Genomic DNA, 24,524 nt, shown 5'->3' on the forward strand with positions numbered 1-24,524 from the left:
GCAGCAGCGAGGACTGGAGGCTGAGATCCGGGGTGGGGCAAGGGCGAGGTGCGCCAGGAGACGGGTGCGGTAGGAAAGGAGAGGAACGAGAGAACTCACAACTCGATTGCATAAAAAACTCGGTTCCGAGAGCTAGGTTCTAGTCTAGCGCCGTACTCATGCCACACGTCGTTCCAGCTGTGGCGAACGGCCCGTAAAGTGCGGGGAGGAGCTCAGACTCTACCGGGTTTTAATAAAAGGTAATGCGTGCAAGGCAGTATTGCTAAGAGTATCTTGCCATGGCATATCCTGCCTTGGCCTTCCTCACACAGTTCGATCCAGCCCAACCGAACCAAATCTCTAGCAGACGGGAACCTGGGAACCTGAACCCTCAAACCCCGCCCCTTGGCCTCCCATACCTTTCGCGCCGAACACCCGCCGTCACCAAAACTGACGGCTCCTCCCCCTCTCCCCTCTCCCCTTTTGTGATTGGACTGAAGTGGGATTCATATATCAGGTGTTTGGATTCTTCTCTTTCCTCTGCTGGTGAGGACGTCGGTTTCTTCTTTTTGTGCTGTTTCCCCCCTTTATCTTCTCATTCAGCGATCTTCAAATTCAATATGTTGTCCGTCGGATTGGCGCTCTAGTCTGGTGGGTTTGCTTTCAGATTTGCCGAGTATCAATCCGGGTCTCCATTCGGTGGTGGCTGAAGCTTGATTTCTCCATGTCGCTCCGTGCAGCTTCATGAATCCATGTTCTCAAGTGTATTTGATCATGATTCTATAAACAACCATCTTATATTACTAATCTGTAGGAGTTTTTTTACATGTTGGTGGTCCAAGCTGAAAAAAATAATTTAGGACAAAGCTAGATTGTCTTTTACATTTGTGATTGGAAGGAGTAGGCTTTTTCATTATCCAGTGGCAGTTATAGACAGTTGTTGCGCTCGTGCAGCTTCAAATATTTTGGGATGTTGCCATGTTAAGGTATTAGCCTTTTGTTGTTTCAGTATACTAGCTTCCTAAAGGATCGATGTCGGCTATCTCCAATCAGAAGAAACGCACCTTGGAAGCCCTTCAGCAACAGTATACTGCTGCAAAAGCTAAGAAATTGCAAGATGAACAGGTTAAGAGTCAGAAGAAGAGCAATTTTAATACCCCTAAGCCTAAATTTGATGCACCAAGGGGAAGCAAAGGTCTAGTAATCACTCCTCGACGAACATATGCCCAGCCTTCTCCTCATAAAGGTTTTGTTTTCTTCATTATTCCTTTTTATGCAACCAGGCAAGGTTTTGTTTATCAGCATTTTTATCATGCTGCTGCTGCTTTTCAGATGTAGCATTTTCTAGTTCTAATTGTCAACAAAAGCCTTCCACGTCCTCAGGTACCCTGCCTCTCTCTCTGTGCTTACATGTATCAAGTGTATGGCTGTGTACCTGTTCAACAAATACTTTGAATTTTGTAGGTGAAGAAATCAATCCTGTGTATGCTGAACTTTCTTGTGCTTTTCATGACACTTTGTCCAAAGGTGTTGTCTCAGTAAATATTCCTTTCATGTGGGTTCTTGATATAAAATTTATTGTCATATGTTATTTTACACCCTCTAATATTCACTATCATGAACTTTGGTTTAGGATTTGGATGGCACAGAGGTTGTTCACAATGTTATATATGACATAATTCAGAAAGGTGGAGATGCTGGGAAAATTACAAAGGGAGCCAAAAAGTTGAAACTGGAAAAGGGATCCTTTTGGATGAGGGAAATTTGGATCCATACCATTAAAAGATCACCACTTTGGATCCATACCATTACTATCTCACTTACATGTGGGTCCACATGAGTCAATGACATGTGGGGTCCATGGTATATATCTAAAGTTTGGATCTTTTAATGGTATAGATCCAATTGTTCCTTTGGATAATTATGTTCAAAGGGGTTCTAGATTAGTGGATGACCAAGCAAGATCTTTGCTAATTCATTCAAAGTGATAAAAAGGCACATGTCTCTGAAACAACATAAGAAATGTGGTTCATTTGATTTAGATGGTACATTCCACAAGTAAGTTTTGTTCTGGTTGCCCATAGATTGATACCTCACCACCAAAAAACATGACTTTTTTTGGTTTCTTTAGTCTACACGAAGCTATAGTTTATGTCCTTGCTCAAATCTCCACATAGCACCTGATGTTCTTGATCTTGTAGGTACTACCTCTATAAGCTAATGCATGAGATGTGGAAGGACTATATCAAAGAGCTTATGGATATGAGCCCATACGACTCCACAGTATCCTTTTGTCTGTTATTTTGGACCTCTTATCTTCCTTTTTTATTTTCTACATATTTTTAGCGGAAATAAATCCATGTGTTATACTGAAACTCAACAAAATAAAAGACAGTCTTTGAGTGTTCTTGTTATGAGCGGCAGATGGCTGCGAGGGTTAGAGGACGATGGCTAGGGTTAGAGGGCGACAGCTATGGTTAGGGGCGCTGGGGAGGTCGGCCGCAGGGATTTGCCCACGACCGGCAAGAGAGAAGGGATTTTTCTTCTAATCTCTTGTTTACCTTCAATTGATACAATCACTCTTCTTATATAGTGAGGGTTACTTGACCCCTAAGCACTAGATCTAATCTTATTCCAAACTAATCTATCTTTATCTAAACAACCTTGAGGGGTGTGCTACAGTGCGCCGTTACTGTAGTGGGCCCTCTTGGGCCCTGACAGTTCTGCTGCTTTTGGTCTCAAAATTTTGACTCTTGAGTCAGCGGCGGAGTCGCTGTCCACCCCTCTGGGCCGCCGGCTGGGCTCATTGGCGAAGTTCAAAAGAAATATTTCTTTATATCAAACAAAAATACTATAATTTGCTAGCTAAATTTTTTGCATAATGTGGTTGTCCAGACACCTGAAAGCTTTTGGCTACGCTACTGTCTCCACTTGAACTTTTTTGTCGTTTAATACAAAGGCAGGAGAGCTACAGATCATTGCATTAATGAGAAGTATTTAGTGTACAACCCACACAAGCACACAACCAAACATATATTGAACTGGTTCTATTGAGAATGCTATAGTGATAGGTTGATAGTATAACGTGATGGATTTTAAACCCACTATGTCTAATGTAGCAAATAGTTAAGGGCACGGATTTCCAGACTTTATACAATACAATAAAATGAGCTTTCTTGTATAAGCTACGTCGAGACCACTCAAAGACTCTAGTTTTCTTGAACTGAAATTTATTGACCATATGAATTATGAACTAAACTAAAAACACTAAATCATTTGTTACCATATAAGCATTATATTTTATGAAATATCAACGAATTTGAAGATTTGAACAAACAAGAAAGACAATAATTAACCTGAGTGTGAAGCAAGCGCATTCAGAGTAGTGGACCAACTCGAGCTTTTGGAAAACTTTAATGTAAACCCTATTATTGTGCCTGTTCCTGTAATATGTACCCTTGAGCTAATTACATGTCCTGTCTTCACCACAGGAAAAATAAATTTACTGAGAACCTTCTTTCAGCAGATCTTCATGGGGCCCTTCTAATAGGTGATCCATATATGCTGGCTTACTTTATTCAACTTTCTTTAATCCAATCATGCTTATATGTCTTTGAGGTATCCAGTGGCAGAACACAAAGCTGCTTCATATAAAAGTGTAAACGGAATCATGATTCGAGATACTGCAGAGACGTTTGGAATTATATCCGAGGACAACCGCTTCCGGGGTATGTATCCTCTTTTTGGTGCTGTATTGTGAATCACTTGCATTAGCTGTATTTTATTTTGTGTAGCAAAATGACTCTTAAAGTGATTAATCAGCCTTGTTCTATTGCTAGATTCCATGCACTGTAAATGCTGTTAGACCATACTTCTGGGTGAAATTAGACAGCTAGTTCTTTTGAATGTCATGGGGTGGCATCCAAATGAACTAGCTATCTATGTTTGCTAAAATTGAGTGGCATGTATACAATTAATCATTCTTCTATAGCTCTACCTCCATAGGATACAAGTTGAGTTGTGAAATAATTGCTTGTGATTCATAGCCTTTGTTCTGACTGAAACACCTTTTACGACGCATGATCTGAAAATTTTATGGTCAGAGGTTCACACAGCCATGATTTTTCATCTCCATACAAACACATCAAATGTTATTGTCAAAGGCTTGCTGTTGTTGGTATCTGTTGTGCTTGTGAAATTCAGATACACTAACTGTAGACTTTTTGAACAACTTACTACTTTGGAACCTGCAGTTTATCAAAAGCTGGTTCAGTTTTCGTACTTCAAGCAGACCGCTGGAAGTTCACACTGATCGGCGACAAGCTCTCGCCCAGGGAGAAGTTGAAGGAGGATCAGCGTCAACAACGTGCGCAATCGCTAATCAGATAGTTTCCAATGTGCCAGCTGTTCTCTCACAAAATTTTTGCTCCACGGAATACTTGCTTTTGTTTAGGTCCTGCCACTGTAGCATGGTAGTTTTAGGCTGGCTCCCGCAATAGTCTCTAAAGCCTCCTCTATCTTAAATATAGAGGATCAAACGGTCCTATATGCTCTTCAACAGCGTACTCTAAATTATCCTCTAAATTTAGAGGACGCTACTGGATTCTCTATATATAGAGTTTCTCTAAACGGTCCTCTATCCATTTGAATACTTTAAATAACCGGTTTAGCAAAACTAAAATATATACAATACATTTGAGAGTATGACAAATATGTATATAAAAAATAAAAAAATTAAAATTGTCTCTAATATAAGTATTTACGTATAGGGGACGTGATTTAAAGTATGCTGTTGGAGAAAAAAGATATATAGATGATGTAATCTTTTAAAGAAAATTGTAAAGAACGAATATAGAGGACGATAATGGAGACAGCCTTATCGCTCTAGAGGCGTTGACATTTCTTAGGCTGCCTACAACGCTGCCCCTTGGGCAGCCTCCTCCCCTTGCATGGCGCCTGCAGGGGGCACTCTACGGCCGCAGCGCTGCTCTCTGCAGCACCTCCTAGCGCGCGGTCCCCTTCTCTCTCCCTCTCAATCTAGGGGATCACTGTTCATCCCCTACAACACTGTGTTGTGGGGCCACGAGTAATTGTTAGTAGATAAAAAATTGGTATTAGATATAGAAAATAATATTTTATAGTTGTAGTGGGGTATAAGGGGAGTATTTAGGGGGAACCGCTGCGGGAGATAAAAACATAGGGGGTGAAATGTTGATGATATGACCCAAAAAAGTTATATAAGCAGAAAAATTTAGAGGTAACGCTTGCGGATAGCCTTAGCGACTTACTGGCAGCTCGAGTTGTGGAGGGGTGTGTGATCATGAGCCATGTACTCCGGTGACTGATTATTGATTAGTATAGGCGAAGCAAGTCCATTTACGTTTGTTTCATCTAGTCACACAAACCTGTGGCAAATATTTATTACGCCTTGTTTCTGTCGCCAATGATTGCTCGATAATACATCCTGGGTGCATTATCGGTGTCGGCTCCTGTTGTTACAGGTCACGACTGAACCGAGAATACCGGAGTGATGTAGCGTAGCTGTATGGATCAAATTATTTCTTGCCATAAAATAATCGGTTAGGTAAACTCTTAAATTGGTCAAGTTAATTTTACACCGGAGAACTCAAACTTATTCATCTTTTCATCAAATGTCTCAATGTACATGCCAACCCAAAATTAATCCTTGTCTCTGGCCTTTGTAGTTAGTTCAGAAATCAGAATTGAGTACCCCTCGAGATCGGCAATAAACTCAGGATTAGCCGTTGTAGTCTCCTCTTGCCTTTGTAGTTTAGGGGGTGTTTGGTTTCTAGGGACTAATGTTTAGTCCCTAGATTTTATTCCATTTTAGTGTATAAATTGCTAAATATAGAAACTAAAATAAAGTTTTAGTTTCTATATTTGGCAATTTTGAAACTAAAATAGAATAAAATCTAGGGACTAAACATTAGTCCCTAGAAACCAAACACCCCCTTAGTTTAAAAAAATCAGAAGTGAGCACGCAGCACCCTGTGAGATCGCAGTTCGTGTGATTGGTTGCTGCACGATTCCTTCACGGTGATAACCTGGCCCGTACGTGAGAAGTCAGATTCCTTGTACACAGATTAGGTCCATATATAGGTTTTTGTTTGATTGTTTGTATTGGTGCACAAACAGAATATGTACTAGAGAAAAATGCATAAATAAATTTTAAATATTATATAGTATGTATGGTCTAATTTTGTTCATAAGTATAGGAACACAAACGTGAAATCGGTTTGATAATTGAATTCTTTAATAAAGATATAACGGAAAACAAACTAAAAACATCTCAAAATGTGTGCCGCTGCATGCGCTCGCCTAAGACGAGCGCTAAGTAATATACTAGTAGTCATCCATGATAGATGATGACACTTAGGGTGACGACTGAGATGCAGAACACGGTTCAGTTGTGCTGGTCGACGCACAACGACGAGGCGCCGATGGAACATCACAAGACGCTACACGTGTGGCCGATGACACACCTTTGACTGCATCTAGAGCTATGCTCAAGGAGAATGGTCGAGGCCTCGCTAATGGGTGTGACCATGGGAATGACGGCCTTCGATCCATCTCAGACATGAAGAAGATCAGGAAAAGGGGACCAGGGAGACGAACCAGGAGAGGCAGGATGATGGATAGGGGCGGAGGCCTTCAACGACGCCGAGATGGGAACAGAGCATGCTTGAGATGGGAACAGGGTGGTCGTGTGGCGGCAACGAATAAGAAGACTAAAATATCCGTGGAGGTTGGATCGAGCACGGACAATATAAGGCCACGAGTCTTTGAGCCACAAATATGCTACCCTTCAAGTTGGGCCTCAAAACGTTTAGACGAAATTTATTAAAATGAGATTCCGGTTAGAGCTGTATTTTTTTCAGACCCTATATTTTAATTTATTTATGTGTTTAGGGCTCTATTTGAAGTCACTCTTCTATACCCTACAAACTAATCTTCTATACCCTACAAAATGATCCTTACTACATTTAGGAACAAGAGTTGTGAGTTGTGTTGTGTCTCATATAGGCAAGCCCTTAGCCCTCAAAGAATACTACGCGCACACAATCTAATCCAATATTATTATGAATTTACTTATTCTAAACAAAGAAAAAAAATCCAGGCCAAAAAGCGACCACGGCGGATATGCCGAGTGGCTCTCTCTCTCCGGCGTGCCAACCTTATCACCACCCATTCGAGCTTGCTGCGGCTGCCCGCTGCCCCCACGATCCCGATAGTTTTCCGAAAAAAGACACTTCCCCAATCCGTAGTGGTTCACGTCCTGGTTCCTCGCCGGCGGCAACCGCGCTGGACGAGGTTTCATCTGCGCTTCGCCGGCGGCAACCGCGCTGGACGAGGTCATCCACTAGATATGCCGCCCTTTCCCTTTCCGTTCCTCGTGTGCCGGTGTGCGGAACGAGCACCCTGCACCCCGAACTCAACTAGAGCGTGAGGCCGTCCGTACCCGTGCAAGCGGAAACGCCCACGCCTGCTTACTCCGCCTCCTCTCTCTTTATATCTTATCTTCTTCCCTCCACCACACTCCCCCGCTGCCGCCGCCGTCAGCGACTGCAGCCGCCGCTAATCCCAGCGTGTTCTCCGTCTCCGGCTCGAACTCCGTCTCCCCCCGCCGGCTCCCGCGTCTCAACGCCGCTTTCTCTTCTCCGTCCGCTGCCCCCACCACCTGCACCGCCCAACCGACCTCTTTATTTTTTTTTTATTTCTCACATTTTTCCCTTGTCGACCTAGCCACACATTCTATTTGGGGCTGCTAACTGAGCTTGAACTCTGTTACACAATTTGATTTTGTATTTGATTATCGAACAGGTAGCGCTGCTATCAAAGTATCAAACACCTTGTGCTGTCAACATTTATGAGTGCAAGGCAGTATTGCTAAGAGTATCTTGCCATGGCATCTCCTGCTTCCGTCACCAACCTCGGAAGCAATGGGAGGTCTGGCCCGCTCCCGGCTGCAGCTGCAAGGAGGGCGCAGTTGGTCACAAGGATCAGATTCACGGGGTTCGATGGCATAAGGCGATGGCAGTATGAGCCTGGGAGGCTTTGCAGGTGTATGGTCGTCACTAATCTGATTGAGGAGAAGGTTGTTCAGTTCTCGTCAAGAGGGAGTGTCAGTGTGAAAGCTGATGATGACAATGATCTGCTTCTGAAGCCGCCACAGAAGCCAGTCCGGTCAAATGGACCCCCGGAGAGCATGAAAACAGCATCACTGCCGGATCAGAAGCCAGCAGGGGCAACTTTAGACGACAGAGAGAAGGTCAGAGAGTCACTGGACGCTGTATTGGAGAAAGCAGAGAAGCTTGAGGCCTCCAGCTTTGGTAATGCAGATGGTGGCAACCTTGGTTCAAGGCAGAGTAATGTTTCCATGAGTAATGGTCCAGGACCGACAGCAGTGGAGGAAGGTGGTAATTCAAGGAAGACAAAAACACTAAAGAGTGTATGGCGGAAGGGGAACCCTGTGCCAACTGTACGTAAGGTCATTAGAGAGCAACCAAGAACTGAAACAAGGAGTCAGTCTATACCTGTGGCTAAACCTTCAGTGTCATCTGCATCTAAGCCTTCCCCTCTGCTACTATCTAAACCTTCTGTAGCACAGCCTCCTCGTCGGCCTATCAAGTCTGATACATCAAATGAGAAAAAAGGACCCATCCTTATTGATAAATTTGCTTCCAAGAGGGCAGCAGTTGATCCGATTGTACCTGAGGAATTGTTAGACCCTCTAAAACCAGTACGAGGCCCACCAGCAAAAGTCAGAGTTGATCGTCGTAAAAAACCAGACACACAAGCTGGTTCCAGACGACGTATGTCCAATGATGATGGATTAGTTGATGAGGATACTACTGACGTGCCAATTTCTGGTGTTCCAGTGCGCAAGGGTAGGAGGTGGAGCAAGGCAAAACGCCGCGCTGCAAGGCTAGAGGCTATGCAAGCTGAAGAGCCAGTCAGAGTTGAGATCCTTGAAGTTGGTGAAGAAGGTATGCTGATTGAGGACTTGGCATATGAGTTGGCAATTGGTGAATCAGAAATTTTACGATTCTTATCGGTGAGAGGAGTTATGCTTGACAATGTTCAGACTCTAGATAAAGATTTGGTTAAGATGGTTTGCATGGAATATGATGTTGAAGTACTAGAAAGTGGTCCTGTGAAAGTGGAGGAAATGGCTAAGAAGAAGGAGTTCCTTGATGATGAAGATTTGGATAAATTGGAAGTGAGGCCTCCCATTGTGACTATCATGGGCCATGTTGATCATGGGAAGGTACTAAGACTGATGCTAACTCTTGGAACTCACAACTTTTCTAAAGTATTGGTTGTATGACACTGCTATTTTTGTTTGCAGACAACTCTGTTGGATTATATACGCAAGAGCAAGGTAAACTTATAATAACTTCTCTTTGATGTATGAAGTTTTTTTATTGAATAAAGTTCCTTTTCGCAACAATTATTGATCTAACCCAAATTCCTTACAGTTGGTGGCATCTGAAGCTGGTGGTATAACACAAGGGATTGGAGCATATCAGGTTCTTTTACCAGTAGATGGAAACCATCAAGCCTGTGTTTTTCTGGATACTCCAGGACATGAGGTGTATATATATATAACTTCTGTTGTTATGTAGTCCACAGTTCACCCGTTTTATCTTATGTACACTTAAGCATATGCCATTACTATTCTTAATTCTTTGAGATCTCAGGCGTTTGGTGCAATGAGAGCTCGAGGAGCTAGAGTAACCGATATCTGTATTGTTGTTGTTGCTGCGGATGATGGTGTTCGGCCACAAACAAGTGAGGCAATTGCACATGCAAGGGCAGCAGGGGTGCCAATTATAATAGCAATAAACAAGGTCTATTTTCAAATCATTTCCTTGTCTTCCATTGGTGTAAATTGTTAGAAGCTCCCTTCGTAGAATTCATTCAACTCACATGGAAGCAGATAGACAAGGAGGGAGCTAATGCAGAACGAGTTATGCAAGAACTTTCCCAAATTGGGATAATGCCAGAAATGTGGGGTGGTGATACCCCAATGATCGAGGTTGCTGATTGTGCCAATTTAAAACAGTAGCTCAATAGTATAGCATCTTATTACCTATTTGAACCATTTTATTTGATCTCTACCAGATAAGTGCTCTTACTGGGGATAATGTTGATGAACTTCTGGAAACTGTCATGCTTGTTGCAGAGGTACGTTTCTGTTTGCACAATGTTTTCCAGCAATCTATTAAATTCTTTTTTGACCTTTTCTTTTCTTGCAAATTTGAAGTTGCAAGAATTAAAGGCAAATCCACATAGGAATGCGAAGGGCACTGTTATTGAAGCATGCCTTGACAAGGCCAAAGGGCCTCTTGCTACCTTAGTTGTTCAGAATGGAACCCTAAACAAAGCTGATATTATTGTGTGTGGTGAAGCTTATGGAAAGGTTGGTCTCCTATATTCCTATTTATTGCATTTGTCAATATGTCAGGAGTACAATGTAGCAATAGAAAAACATAGTCTAGCATATAAATTTGTAGATTGATTGGTATATAACATCACATCTATGTTGTGACAGATCCGTGCATTGTATGATGACTGTGGGAAGCTCGTTGACAAAGCAGGACCATCCAATGCAGTGCAGGTTTTTCCTTCCCTATTTTATTCAATTTTCTCTTCTGTGATTCCTTCCTACTTTTTCCTTATTCTATCACATTTATGTTTATGTCAAATGATTTTTACTTGAATTGCATTTCTTTGTTTTTGCTGCAAAATATACATTAGCTCTCGTGAATGAGTCATATAAAGTTGTACTATGAGTGCACCGATAATTTCTCCTTTATTAGATTATAAGAATGTTGTGAACATGCCTTTAGCTGAGTTGGTTAGATGGCTCTAGTAGCACTCATCAGGTCCTGGGTTTGACTCCTAGTGGGAGCAAATTTTAGGCTGAGGTTAAAAAATATCATTCGCTAGTTCCCCTGGTTGTGTGCACATGAGACAGACTTGACCTATGGCGGGCGGATTCCCATGTAGGGGCTAGGAGACTCAAAGCACGGGTAAAGATCTGGCTTATAGGGGGCGGATCTCCATGCTGCACAGGGCCAGCTTTTGTGACCTTTCTCAGTCGGGCTCTGGTTGAGCTTCTTAATATAATACCATGGGGAGTGGGGACGGTCTTTTCCTACCGACTGAGTTTTTTCTTTAAAAATATAAGATTGTTGGAACAACAAAATTGAGAGTGGGGGCTGGATCTCCAGAGCCATTAGTTCGCATTGGTCTCCTAATGCAAGATAACAATGGAAAGAGAGACAAATGAAGGCTAAAGTTAACATGGTAAGAGACAATAAAAGGAGATTTGAATGGATGGAATATACCCAAGGATTTAGCCTCGAATAGGAGTGCATGAAAAACAACTATTCATGTGCCTGAACTTTGACTTGTGGTTTTTGTTTGGTTTCAACTCTAACATACCCTAACTTTCTTGGGGTTAAAAGGCTTTGTTGTTCCGGTACAATAAAACTGGATCTTGATAACTAACATATATCACCATGATGAGGACTATATGCGAGATTAGTTATGAATTAAACCTTGGTACACATTTGTTGGATAAGGCTGGACTTTAGAAATTCACTGTGTCAGCATGGATTTTTCTAAGCAGTGCAACAAAATGAAAATAGCTATGTTTTCAAGCTTGCATTATACCTCCGAAGGATGATTCCTTTTGTTTTAACCAGTGGTTGAACGCTCATGGAACAGCAGTGATATAAGCATCCTAACTTTTTAAGAAAAATTCTTTACAGGTTATTGGCCTCAATAACGTTCCCCTTGCCGGTGATGAATTTGAGGTTGTTGACAACCTTGATGTTGCACGTGAAAGGGCGAATGGGCGTGCTGAAGCACTGCGCATAGAAAGGATATCTGCAAAAGCTGGGGAAGGAAAAGTCACACTCTCAGCTATTGCAGCATCGGTTTCATCTGCGAAGCAAGTTGGAATTGATACACATGAGCTAAATGTTATCCTTAAAGTTGATTTTCAGGTAGTGGGGATATATGTAAACAACATGGGCATTTTGTTCTTTTGTTTATAATAATAATGGTCCTTTCTTTCTGAAAAGACTAACAATTGATCAATAGGGTTCAATCGAGGCTATTAGGCAAGCCATCCAAACTCTTCCACAAGAAAATGTCTCTCTGAGATTCCTCCTTCAAGGTCCAGGAGATGTGAGTGTTAATGATGTTGATCTGGCTGTTGCTTTGGAAGGAATTATATTTGGCTTTAATGTCAGAGCACCAGGATCAGTTAAAAACTATGCTAAGAAGAAAGGTGTTGAAATTCGGATGTACAAAGTGATATATGATTTGATTGATGATTTACGGAAGGCCATGGAAGGTCTTCTCGAACCTGCTGAGGTAACATACACTTTTGGGATTTTAGATCAGTTGACTGAGAGAAGTCCATAAAGTCAATGGGATGTCATCATTAATTGTAGTTCAACATCTTTCCAAAGTTGACAGATCTTTCATCCTTTAATTAAATGAATATTCACTAATTTATCCATTAGGATTCTAAACTGGGATTTTTTCTGTTTTGTAAAGACAGTAAGTTTAGTGACATGTTTTTTTATCCTGAACACACGTTTCTTCTCCAGGAGGAAGTACCAATTGGTTCGGCAAAAGTTCGAGCTGTCTTTAGTAGTGGCAGTGGAAAGGTGGCCGGATGCATGATTACAACAAGAAAAGTTGTTCAAGATTGTAATGTGCGGGTTCTTCGTAAAGGGAAAGAAGTATATGTGTGTTCGCTTGATTCCTTGAGAAGGGTGAAAGAAACTGTGAAGGAGGTATAGAATTGACACTCGAGTCTTCTGATCTTTGCACTGCAGTTCACTTACTGGTTAATTAGTTAATGGATGATGCCCATTTCGTCTTTGTATTGGACAAACAAAATTACTTTCTGAACAGGAAAAACTACAGTTACCTTAGTGATTCAACAATACTTTGTTATGTTCATGCATCCAATCAGTGCTAACAATGTGAACTGGATTTTTCCTTTCCACTAGGTTGGTGCTGGGCTAGAGTGTGGTATTGGGGTAGATGACTTCGATGAATGGGAGGAAGGTGACATCATAGAGGCATTCAGTACCGTGAATAAGACAAGAACCCTCGAGGAGGCCTCTGTTACCTTGACTGTCGCACTCAAGGATGCAGGGGTCCAGCTGTAGAATTGGCAACACGCTGGTAAGAAATATAAGTGGTTTAACAGTTGCAGCAGCCTGTGGCCAACAATTTTCTGGCAACGAATCTGGAGGGCGCTGGTCGAAGTTCCTGAAGAATAACAAGAATGTTGTTGTACAAACTCGACATATGAAGATCAATTCTACACCACCAGTGTCTGAGCTCGACCATCTCACGCCTGCCAGAGCTGCATCTGCTGCTGAAAGTTGATGGAGTCTTTTGCTATTATAATATTCATTTAAACAAGCTTCTCTCTTCTAGTATCTATAAATTTAACTTCTCTAAAATGGTACCTATAACTTAATCTCTTCTCTAAAATAGTATTAAGTATCTTTTTACTCTCCTTTCTTATTTTCCCAGAAGTGAAATATCGAAATGTTCCTAGAGATTTTGTTTATAGATCATAATGCTCCCACATTGCTATATGTGACCGAACATCCCGGTGGTTTTATTTTACGTTCGGAAATATCGCTGCCAAGATGCTGAGTATAAACTTTATTCTTAAGAAGTTCAGATTGCAGTACTGAAGTAAGTTGAAGCAGCTGGTTCATGCAGAAAGCAAGTTTAGATCAATAAAAGATATCAGTAAGCATATTGGTTCCCGTCCCTTTCAGATTTGAACAGTGAGCTGTATGGAACTTCATATTTGAACAGTGAGCTGTATGGTTCCAGGTTCATGGTTGTGCAAATTTTTATTGCAGCTTGATGGTGAACGTGAACAGAAACGACATGTCAGAGTTCGGTCGTGCACAACGTTTAGGCTCCTACATGGTGACAAAATAAATTGAAGCATATCATTCACGGCTGGAAATTAATATGAAGAAAAATGAAAAATGAGTAAAAAAGGCACTTAATTCTATTTTAGAGAAGAGGTTAACTTATAAGTACTATTTTAGAGAAGTTAAATTTGTAGATACTATAAGGGTTGATTTGGTGAGAAGTGATCACGGGAGATTGGAGAAGATTGAGGGGAAAATTAGTTTATTTTCTCCTCAATTCTCTCCAATCTTCCGTGATCCACTTGTCACCAAATCAGCCCTAAAGAGAAACCTGTTTAAACGAGTGTTATAATACCAAATCTCTAGCAGACGGGAACCTGCGAACCTGAACCCTCAAACCCCGCCCGTTGGCCTCCCATACCTTCCGCGCCGAACACCCGCCGTCGCCAAAACTGACGGCTCCTCCCCCTCTCCCCTCTCCCCTTTTGTGATTGGACTGAAGTGGGATTCATATATCAGGTGTTTGGATTCTTCTCTTTCCTCTGCTGGCGTGGACGTCGGTCTTCTTCTTTTTGTGCTGTTTCCCCCCTTTATCTTCTCATTCAGCGATCTTCAAATTCAATATGTTGTCTGTCGGATTGGCGCTCTAGTCTGGTGGGTTTGCTTTCAGATTTGCCGAGTATCAATCCGGGTCCCCATTCGGTGGTGGCTGAAGCTCGGTTTCTCCATGGCGCTCCGTGCAGCTTCATGAATCCATGTTCTCAAGTGTATTTGATCATGATTCTATAAACAACCATCTTATATTACTAATCTGTAGGAGTTTTTTTTACATGTTGGTGGTCCAAGCTGAAAAAAATAACTTAGGACAAAGCTAGATTGTCTTTTACATTTGTGATTGGAAGGAGTAGGCTTTTTCATTATCCAGTGGCAGTTATAGACAGTTGTTGCGCTCGTGCAGCTTCAAATATTTTGGGATGTTGCCATGTTAAGGTATTAGCCTTTTGTTGTTTCAGTATACTAGCTTCCTAAAGGATCGATGTCGGCTATCTCCGATCAGAAGAAACGCACCTTGGAAGCCCTTCAGCAACAATATACTGCTGCAAAAGCTAAGAAATTGCAAGATGAACAGGTTAAGAGTCAGAAGAAGAGCAATTTTAATACCCCTAAGCCTAAATTTGATGCACCAAGGGGAAGCAAAGGTCTAGTAATCACTCCTCGACGAACATATGTCCAGCCTTCTCATAAAAGGTTTTGTTTTCTTCATTTTATTCTTTTTTATGCAACCAGGCAAGGTTTTGTTTATCAGCATTTTCTATCATGCTGCTGCTGCTTTTCAGATGTAGCATTTTCTAGTTCTAATTGTCAACAAAAGCCTTCCACGTCCTCAGGTACCCTGCCTCTCTCTCTGTGCTTACATGTATCAAGTGTATGGCTGTGTACCTGTTCAACAAATACTTTGAATTTTGTAGGTGAAGAAATCAATCCTGTGTATGCTGAACTTTCTTGTGCTTTTCATGACACTTTGTCCAAAGGTGTTGTCTCAGTAAATATTCCTTTCATATGGGTTCTTGATATAAAATTTATTGTCATATGTTATTTTAGACCCTCTAATATTCACTATCATGAACTTTGGTTTAGGATTTGGATGGCACAGAGGTTGTTCACAATGTTATATATGACATAATTCAGAAAGGTGGAGATGCTGAGAAAATTACAAAGGGAGCCAAAAGGTTGAAACTGGAAAAAGGGATCCTTTTGGATAATTATGGTCAAAGGGGTTCTAGATTAGTGGATGACCAAGCAAGATCTTTGCTAATTCATTCAAAGCGATCAAAAAGGCACATGTCTCTGAAACAACATAAGAAATGTGGTTCATTTGATTTAGATGGTACATTCCACAAGTAAGTTTTGTTCTGGTCAGTGTTCGGCTAGGCGCCGACTAGGCGGCGATTAGGCGCGCCTAGGCGCTAGTCGATAGGCTGCCGCGTAGCCTAGGGTCCTGTGCGGCGTCTAGGCGGCCGCGGTGACTAGGCGGCGCTCAGCCGCGCCTAGGCGGCGAGTTGGCGGCGCGCAGGCGAGCGCGCGGCAATTTTTAGCGCGCGCGCGCGCGCGGGAGTTTTAGCGCGGGGGAGTATTAGCGCGCGCTGTGCAGCCGCTCGGTCTCCCTCCCACACGGTCACGGAAATTGCTCCCCCGCCGCCGCTCATCCCCTCCTGCTGCTCCCCCGCCGGCTGCTCTCCTCCCTGCTCCCCCGCCGGTGAGTTCTCCTCCCCCGTCGGCTGCTCCCCTCCCTGCTCATCCCCCTCCCCTGCTTTCCTCCCCTGCTTTCCTGCTTTCCTCCCCTGCTTTCCTCCCCTGCTGAAACTGCTTTCCTCCCCTGTGCAGTGTACAAGTGAAAGAAATCAAAGGATTAAGGTTTAAGGATGTCATCAGAAACTGCAGCTGCACCTTCTGAAACTGAAGCAGCTAGAGCGAATCTCCTAAAAAGAAATTCAGATGATGTTGGATGGGAATATGGTGTTCTTGTTGATGCTAACAACAAAGACAAGGTGAAGTGTAAGTTCTGTGACAAGGAGATGAGGGGAGGGATTTATAGGTTGAAGGAGCATCTTGCCCATGTTGGAAAGAATGTGAAGAAATGCACGTCTGCAACACCGCAGGCTCTAGAGGCTAAAGAGAAGTGCAAGAAAGCAATAGAGGCTGCAAAAAGGAAGAGGGAGGAGAAGACTGTTCGTGAGCTAGAACTTAGAGAGGAAGTGAATGTATCTAGGGTTGGAGAGGAGTCAGAAGAAGTCACTTGTGTTGGAAGCTCACAGCCTCACAAATTAGGGCCAATTGACAAATGGACACGTGCTATTGATCCTACCAAGGCTGGTTCATTCAAACAACAGCAGCTGAACAAGGAACTATGGAAAGAAAGAGAGCATGAGGTGCACAAGTTTATTGCAAGATGGGCCTATAATCATGGTAAATTGCTAGTATACGATGTTGTTTTCACATTTTAAAATTCATGAACTGAACACATTTTAAAATTAGACTTCATTTTTTAATCATTGGCAGGAATACCTTTCAATGCATGTGACAATGATGAGTTCAAGCAAATGTGTGAAGCAATTGGACAATTTGGACCAGGACTTACACCTCCAACTCAAGATGCCTTTTGAGGTAGTTTGCTGGAAGAAGAATATGAAAGAACCAAGTGTTTGCTGCAGGAACGTGAAGCCGAGAAGATGAAAAATGGGTGCTCTATTATGACCGATGCTTGGTCAGATAGGAAGAGGAGAAGCATAATGAATATATGCACTAATTGTGCTGATGGAACCTCCTTCATCAGCTCAAAAGAGATGTCAGATGTGTCACACACAAGCGAAGTCATTTTTGAATTAGTGGACAAAGCAATTGAAGACATTGGTGAAGAAAATGTGGTGCAAGTAGTCACTGACAATGCCTCTAACAACATGGGAGCAAAGAAGCTATTGCTTGAGAAGAGACCACAAATATTTTGGACCTCTTGTGTAGCTCACACAATCAACTTGATGCTCCAAGGAATTGGCAAATTGCCTCGGTTCAGGAAAGTGATTGACCAAGCAAAGTCATTTACCATATTTGTGTATGGCCACACAAGAACATTGGAGTGCTTGAGATACTTCACAGAGGGGAAAGAGCTAGTGAGGCCAGGAGTGACTAGGTTTGCTTCATACTTTCTCACTTTGAACAGTATGCAAGAGAAGAAGGACCAGTTAAGGAAGATGGTAGTTCATAGCAGGTGGGACTCATTAAAGGATGTGGAATCAAAGAAAGGAAAAGAGGCCACAGCTACTATATTGAGTCCAGCCTTTTGGAAGGATGTGAAGCTAATGTTGGCTGTTTTTGAGCCATTGGTCAAAGTCCTCCGTTTGGTTGATGGGGATGTGAAGCCATCCATGGGTTTCCTTTATGGAGAGCTACTAAAGGCAAAAAGAGAGATCAAAGAGGCCTTTGGCAATGTTGAGTCTCGATTCAAAGATGTTATGGCTGTAATTGAGAAGAAGATGAATGGAAGACTTGATTCTCCATTGCATTTGACAGCTTTTTTGCTGAATCCACACTATAGCTATGCTAACCCATCAATATTTGATGAGCCCAAAATGAATGAAGCCTTCATATCTTGTGTCGAGCAATTTTATTATCATGATGAGGACCAACAAGAACAGGCTGCCAACTTTGAATTGAAAAAATTTCAGAATAGAGAAGGACCATTTAGCAAGAAGCTTGCAAGAACTTTTCAAAACTATGATTACAATCCAGGTAGAGGTACTTAACTACTTATTATATGATTGTTTGCTGTTTTCTACCATGGTTGTTTGCTGTTTTTTAAACTAATAGAGGTGTTTCTAATTTATTTCAGCATCATGGTGGCGGTTATATGGAACTGAAACACCAGCTTTACAAAAGATGGCTACAAGGATATTATCTTTGACATCAAGCTCTTCTGGTTGTGAAAGAAATTGGAGTGGGTTTGAAGGGGTTAGTACCTATCTATTAATCATTTCAGTAGTACTATGATTAAATTTCAGAACTGAAAATGCTTTTGTTTCTAATTTATAGATACACACTAAGAAGAGAAATAGGCTGACTACAACCCGCCTCAACAAGTTGGTCTATATTCAGTTCAATAACAGGCTGATGAATAACAGAGAAAAGATTAAGTCAAAGAAAATCACTGATGTTCTCTTGTCTAGTGATACAACTGAAGCTCAAGGTTTTCTCCAAGAGGGTGGAGATGATTGTGCACAAGTTGTCTTTAGAGATGAGGAGGAAGATGAGATGGAAGGTACAGGGATACCTTGGTCTATTATTGGAGAGGCAATTGGAGCAGAAGAACAGCTTGAGCCTCGTAGAAGTGCAAGAGTGAGAGAGCTCTATGAAGGAGAAGAGTTTGAGTCTGAAGAAGAAGAGTATGAAGATGAAGATTTGTGCTACAGTGAAGATGAAATATGATCTGGACCATCTCCATCTAGTAGTGAAGCCTTTTGTGATGCCCTGGTCTTATGAACTGCAGCTGTGTCACTTTGTGTCTGTGTGTCTTCTTTTGTGTGAGACCTGAACTAAGAACTATGTGCTTGTGTTGTCCTTTATTTATAAATTGTGTTCTGCACTTGTATTACTGTCCTATCCACTTGTGTTGTAATTACCAGCTGCTGATATGGTGTGCAGTGTGCTCAACTGCTCATGAATGGGAGGCTGCTGAAATCATCCAGATAAGTCACAATTTAGTGTTTTCTATTTTTTTTATGAACAGCTAGCTGTCTATTGACTAATTTACTAACTACTAGCTGTCAAAATGTGTTGCAGCCTTGCAGGAGCTAGGAACATGCAAGAGTAAGCTAAGCTAGGAATCAGATATGTCTACTGGCCTTCTTTTTATACTTACTGTGACTCATATAGTCATATATAGTAGTTATATACGTATATATAGTTATATACATAATATATATAATTTATGGCTATATTGCTAAAACGCCTAGAAAAGCGCCTAGAAACGCCTAAGACCGAGTACTCCCGACTAGGCGCTAGGCAATGGGTCACCGCCTAGATTCCGCCTAGCGCCTAGCTGAACCTTGGTTCTCGTTGCCCATAGATTGATACCTCACCACCAAAAAACATGACTTTTTTTTTGTTTCTGTCTACACGAAGCTACAGTTTATGTCCTTGCTCAAATTTCCACATAGCACCTGATGTTCTTGATCTTGTAGGTACGACCTCTATAAGCTAATGCATGAGATGTGGAAGGACTATATCAAAGAGCTTATGGATATGAGCCCGTACGACTCCACAATATCCTTTTGTCTGTTATTTTGGACCTCTTATCTTCCTTTTTATTTTCTACATCTTTTTAGCGGAAATAAATCCATGTGTTATACTGAAACTCAACAAAATAAAAGACAGTTAGTCTTTGAGTGTTCTTGTTTTGAGCGGCAGATGGCTGTGAGGGTTAGAGGGCGACAGCTATGGTTAGGGGCGCTGGGGAGGTTGGCCGTAGGGATTTGCCCACGACCGGCAAGAGAGAAGGGATTTTCTTCTAATCTCTTGTTTACCTTCAATTGATACAATCACTCTTCTTATATAATGAGGGTTACTTGACCCCTAAGCACTAGATCTAATCTTGTCTCTAATTCTAATCTTATTCCAAACTAGTCTATCTTTATTTAGGCAACGACTGCTATGCAAGCAATCCTTCTGTGCAAGCGTGCAAGCAAACCATCTAATCTGTTAGATCGTGATCCAACCGTAAGTCATATTTAACACTTAAACCCTTCCACCACCATCTCAATAATCTTTATAAAAAACCCTAACAAACCATGATTGTATCTATAGTTGGATCGTAATCTAATGGATCAGATGGTTTGCTTGCACGCTTGCACAGAAGGACTGCTTGCATACCAGTCGTTGCCATTTATCTAAACAACCTGAGGGGTGTGCTACAGTGCCGCCGTTACTGTAGTGGGCCCTCTTGGGCCCTGACAGTTCTGCTTTTGGTCTCAAAATTTTGACTCTTGAGTCAGCGGCGGAGTCACTGTCCACCCCTCTGGGCAGCCGACTGGGCTCATTGGCGAAGTTCAAAGGAAATATTTCTTTATATCAAACAAAAATACTATAATTTGCTAGCTAATTTTTTTGCATAATGTGGTCGCCCAAACTCCTGAAAGCTTTTGGCTACGCTACTGTCTCCACTTGAACTTTGTTGTCGTTTAATACAAAGGCAGGAGAGCTACGGATCATTGCATTAATGAGAAGTATTTAGTGTACAACCCACACAAGCACACAACCAAACATATATTGAACTGGTTCTATTGAGAATGCTATAGCGATAGGTTGATAGTATAACGTGATGGATTTTAAGCCCACTATGTCTAATGTAGCAAATAGTTAAGGGCTACACGGATTTCCAGACTTTATACAGTACAATAAAATGAGCTTTCTTGTATAAGCTACGTCGAGACCACTCAAAGACTCTAGTTTTCTTGAACTGAAATTTATTGACCATATGAATTATGAACTAAACTAAAAGCACTAAATCATTTGTTACCATATAAGCATTATATTTTATGAAATATCAACGAATTTGAAGATTTGAACAAACAAGAAAGGCAATAATTATCCTGAGTGTGAAGCAAGCGCATTCAGAGTAGTGGACCAACTCGAGCTTTTGGAAAACTTTAATGTAAACCCTATTATTGTGCATGTTCCTGTAATATGTACCCTATATGAGCTAATTACATGTCCTGTCTTCACCACAGGAAAAAGAAATTTACTGAGAACCTTCTTTCAGCAGATCTTCATGGGGCCCTTCTAATAGGTGATCCATATGCTGGCTTACTTTATTCAACTTTCTTTTAATCCAATCATGCTTATATGTCTTTGAGGTATCCAGAGTGTAAACGGAATCATGATTCGGGATACTGCAGAGACGTTTGGAATTATATCCGAGGACAACCGCTTCCGGGGTATGTATCCTTCACTTTTTCGTGTTGTATTGTGAATCACTTGCATTAGCTGTATTTTATTTTGTGTAGCAAAATGGCTCTTAAAGTGATTAATCAGCCTTGTTCTATTGCTAGGTTCCATGCACTGTAAATGCTGTTAGACCATTCTTCTGGGTGAAATTAGACAGCTAGTTCTTTTGAATGTCATGGGGTGGCATCCAAATGAACTAGCTATCTATTTTTGCAAAAATTGAGTGGCATGTATACAATTAATCATTCTTCTATAGCTCTACCTCCATAGGATACAAGTTGAGTTGTGAAATAATTGCTTGTGATTCATAGCCTTTGTTCTGACTGAAACACCTTTTACGACGCATGATCTGAAAATTTTATGGTCAGAGGTTCACACAGCCATGATTTTTCATCTCCATACAAACACATCAAATGTTATTGTCGAAGGCTTGCTGTTGTTGGTATCTGTTGTGCTTGTGAAATTCAGATACACTAACTGTAGACTTTTTGAACAACTTACTACTTTGGAACCTGCAGTTTACCAAAAGCTGGTTCAGTTTTCGTACTTCAAGCAGACCGCTGGAAGTTCACACTGATCGGCGACAAGCTCTCGCCCAGGGAGAAGTTGAAGGAGGATCAGCGTCAACAACGTGCGCAATCGCTAATCAGATAGTTTCCAATGTGCCAGCTGTTCTCTCACAAATCTTTTGCTCCACGGAATACTTGCTTTTGTTTAGGTCCTGCCACTGTAGCATGGTAGTTTTATCGCTCTAGAGGCGTTGACATTTCTTAGCGACTTACTGGCAGCTCGAGTTGTGGAGGGGTGTGTGATCATGAGCCATGTACTCCGGTGACTGATTATTGATTAGTATAGGCGTAGCAAGGCCATTTACGTTTGTTTCATCTAGTCACACAAACCTGTGGCAAATATTTATTACGCATTGTTTCTGCCGCCAATGATTGCTCGATAATACATCCGGGTGTATTATCGGTATCGGCTCCTGTTGTCACAGGTCACGACTGAACCGAGAATACCGGAGTGATGTAGCGTAGCTGTATGGATCAAATTATTTCTTGCCATAAAATAATCGGTTAGGTAAAATCTTAAATTGGTCAAGTTAATTTTACACCGGAGAACTCAAACTTACTCATCTTTTCATCAAATGTCTCAATGTACATGCCAACCCAAAATTAATCCTTGTCTCTGGCCTTTGTAGTTAGTTCAGAAATCAGAATTGAGTACCCCTCGAGATCGGCAATAAACTCAGGATTAGCCGTTGTAGTCTCCTCTTGCCTTTGTAGTTTAGTTTAAAAAAATCAGAAGTGAGCACGCAGCACCCTGTGAGATCGCAGTTCGTGTGATTGGTTGCTGCACGATTCCTTCACGGTGATAACCTGGCCCGTACGTGAGAAGTCAGATTCCTTGTACACAGATTAGGTCCATATATAGGTTTTTGTTTGGTTGTTTGTATTGGTGCACAAACAGAATATATACTAGAGAAAAATACATAAATAAATTTTAAATATTATATAGTATGTATGGTCTAATTTTGTTCATAAGTATAGGAACACAAACGTGAAATCGGTTTGATAATTGAATTCTTTAATAAAGATATAACGGAAAACAAACTAAAAACATCTCAAAATGTGTGCCGCTGCATGCGCTCGCCTAAGACGAGCGCTAAGTAATATACTAGTAGTCATCCATGATAGGTGATGACACTTAGGGTGACGACTGAGATGCAGAACACGATTCAGTTGTGCTGGTCGACGCACAACGACGAGGCGCCGATGGAACATCACAAGACGCTGCACGTGTGGCCGATGACACACCTTTGACTGCATCTAGAGCTATGCTCAAGGAGAATGGTCAAGGCCTCGCTAATGGGTGTGACCATGGGAATGACAGCCTTCGATCCATCTCAGACATGAAGAAGATCAGGAAAAAGGGACCAGGGAGACGAACCAGGAGAGGCAGGATGATGGATAGGGGCGGAGGCCTTCAAAGACGCCGAGATGGGAACAGAGCAGGCATGAGATGGGAACAGGGTGGTCGTGTGGCGGCAACGAATAAGAAGACTAAAATATCCGTGGAGGTTGGGTCGAGCACGAACAATATAAGGCCACGAGTCTTTGAGCCACAAATATGCTACCCTTCAAGTTGGGCCTCAAAACGTTTGGACGAAATTTATTAAAATGAGATTCCGGTTAGAGCTGTATTTTTTCAGACCCTATATTTTAATTTATTTATGTGTTTAGGGCTCTATTTGAAGTCACTCTTCTATACCCTACAAACTAATCTTCTATACCCTACAAAATGATCTTTACTACATTTAGGAACAAGAGTTGTGAGTTGTGTTGTGTCCCATATAGCCAAGCCCTTAGCCCTCAAAGAGTACTACGCGCACACAATCTAATCCAATATTATTATGAATTTACTTATTCTAAACAAAGAAAAAAAAAATCCAGGCCAAAAAGCGACCACGGCGGATATGCCGAGTGGCTCTCTCTCTCCGGCGTGCCAACCTTATCACCACCCATTCGAGCTTGCTGCGGCTGCCCGCTGCCCCCACGATCCCGATAGTTTTCCGAAAAAAGACACTTCCCCAATCCGTAGTGGTTCACGTCCTGGTTCCTCGCCGGCGGCAACCGCGCTGGACGAGGTTTCATCTGCGCTTCGCCGGCGGCAACCGCGCTGGACGAGGTCATCCACTAGATATGCCGCCCTTTCCCTTTCCGTTCCTCGTGTGCCGGTGTGCGGAACGAGCACCCTGCACCCCGAACTCAACTAGAGCGTGAGGCCGTCCGTACCCGTGCAAGCGGAAACGCCCACGCCTGCTTACTCCGCCTCCTCTCTCTTTATATCTTATCTTCTTCCCTCCACCACACTCCCCCGCTGCCGCCGCCGTCAGCGACTGCAGCCGCCGCTAATCCCAGCGTGTTCTCCGTCTCCGGCTCGAACTCCGTCGCCTCCCGCCGGCTCCCGCCTCTCAACGCCGCCTTCTCTTCTCCGTCCGCCGCTTTCTCTTCTCCGTCCGCTGCCCCCACCACCTGCACCGCCCAACCGACCTCTTTATTTTTTTTATTTCTCACATTTTTCCCTTGTCGACCTAGC

At 42.2% G+C, this 24,524-nt stretch overlaps 3 protein-coding genes and 1 long non-coding RNA gene across 32 annotated transcripts in view; 3 read left to right on the forward strand and 1 right to left on the reverse strand.

Moving 5' to 3' along the window:
* Positions 1-22,366, forward strand: LOC103630287 (ribonuclease P protein subunit p29). Of its 24 annotated transcripts, XR_002262892.2 has the most exons (12): positions 13,932-14,450; positions 14,945-15,179; positions 15,269-15,319; positions 15,401-15,463; positions 15,570-16,188; positions 16,317-16,898; positions 16,992-18,218; positions 18,319-18,437; positions 18,519-19,735; positions 21,212-21,270; positions 21,346-21,418; positions 21,947-22,343. XR_002262892.2 is itself a non-coding variant. In XM_035960194.1 (10 exons), the coding sequence occupies exons 5-10, from the start codon at positions 1,824-1,826 to the stop codon at positions 22,080-22,082; spliced, it is 552 nt and encodes a 183-aa protein (XP_035816087.1). In that variant the 5' UTR covers positions 1-239; positions 989-1,225; positions 1,312-1,362; positions 1,444-1,506; positions 1,613-1,823; the 3' UTR covers positions 22,083-22,366. The 24 variants fall into 24 exon arrangements, 6 of the variants coding, with proteins under 6 accessions (XP_035816087.1, XP_023156148.1, XP_023156149.1 ...); XR_004850357.1 differs by having other exon boundaries at positions 13,932-15,179; positions 15,570-15,832; positions 16,992-18,224; XR_002262891.2 differs by having other exon boundaries at positions 13,932-15,130; positions 15,219-15,319.
* Positions 7,116-13,804, forward strand: LOC100384303 (uncharacterized). Of its 3 annotated transcripts, none has more exons than XM_020539121.3 (13): positions 7,155-7,311; positions 7,822-9,268; positions 9,350-9,382; positions 9,480-9,593; positions 9,702-9,851; positions 9,941-10,039; positions 10,126-10,188; positions 10,268-10,423; positions 10,556-10,621; positions 11,781-12,017; positions 12,115-12,390; positions 12,630-12,818; positions 13,038-13,804. In XM_020539121.3, the coding sequence occupies exons 2-13, from the start codon at positions 7,904-7,906 to the stop codon at positions 13,197-13,199; spliced, it is 2,910 nt and encodes a 969-aa protein (XP_020394710.1). In that variant the 5' UTR covers positions 7,155-7,311; positions 7,822-7,903; the 3' UTR covers positions 13,200-13,804. The 3 variants fall into 3 exon arrangements, with proteins under 3 accessions (XP_035815688.1, XP_020394710.1, NP_001349275.1); NM_001362346.1 differs by having other exon boundaries at positions 7,162-7,352; positions 13,038-13,634; XM_035959795.1 differs by having other exon boundaries at positions 7,116-9,268.
* LOC103630288 (uncharacterized) overlaps positions 7,810-24,524 on the reverse strand; it is a 16,898-nt gene continuing 183 nt past the window's right edge. The window contains exon 2 of the long non-coding RNA XR_554969.2: positions 7,810-7,849. This is a non-coding gene — a long non-coding RNA (uncharacterized lncRNA). The remainder of the gene's footprint in view (positions 7,850-24,524) is intronic.
* Positions 23,917-24,524, forward strand: part of LOC103630286 (translation initiation factor IF-2, chloroplastic) — a 6,472-nt gene continuing 5,864 nt past the window's right edge. Inside the window, exon 1 of one of the 4 annotated variants that reach the window (XM_008651346.3) lies at positions 23,917-24,113. The gene's annotated coding sequence lies outside the window, so the exon portion shown is untranslated. Of the gene's footprint in view, positions 24,114-24,154; positions 24,422-24,524 lie in introns of those variants that run through there. The other 3 variants (XM_035960192.1, XM_020539540.2, XM_035960193.1) reach the window with 3 other exon arrangements.

Source organism: Zea mays, chromosome 6 (assembly GCF_902167145.1).
Source record: "Zea mays cultivar B73 chromosome 6, Zm-B73-REFERENCE-NAM-5.0, whole genome shotgun sequence".
NCBI lineage: Eukaryota > Viridiplantae > Streptophyta > Magnoliopsida > Poales > Poaceae > Zea > Zea mays.

Bases quoted from the DNA above. Each gene is read 5' to 3' on its own strand.
- LOC100384303 (XM_035959795.1), top strand. From the start codon at position 7,904: ATGGCATCTCCTGCTTCCGTCACCAACCTCGGAAGCAATGGGAGGTCT. The intron at 9,269-9,349 runs GTACTAAGACTG...TTTTGTTTGCAG, and splicing joins GCCATGTTGATCATGGGAAG to ACAACTCTGTTGGATTATAT. The intron at 12,018-12,114 runs GTAGTGGGGATA...ATTGATCAATAG, and splicing joins TCCTTAAAGTTGATTTTCAG to GGTTCAATCGAGGCTATTAG.
- LOC103630287 (XM_008651348.3), top strand. From the start codon at position 15,422: ATGCTGAACTTTCTTGTGCTTTTCATGACACTTTGTCCAAAG. The intron at 19,736-21,211 runs GTACGACTCCAC...TCTTCACCACAG, and splicing joins GAGCTTATGGATATGAGCCC to GAAAAAGAAATTTACTGAGA. The intron at 21,419-21,946 runs GTATGTATCCTT...TGGAACCTGCAG, and splicing joins CGAGGACAACCGCTTCCGGG to TTTACCAAAAGCTGGTTCAG.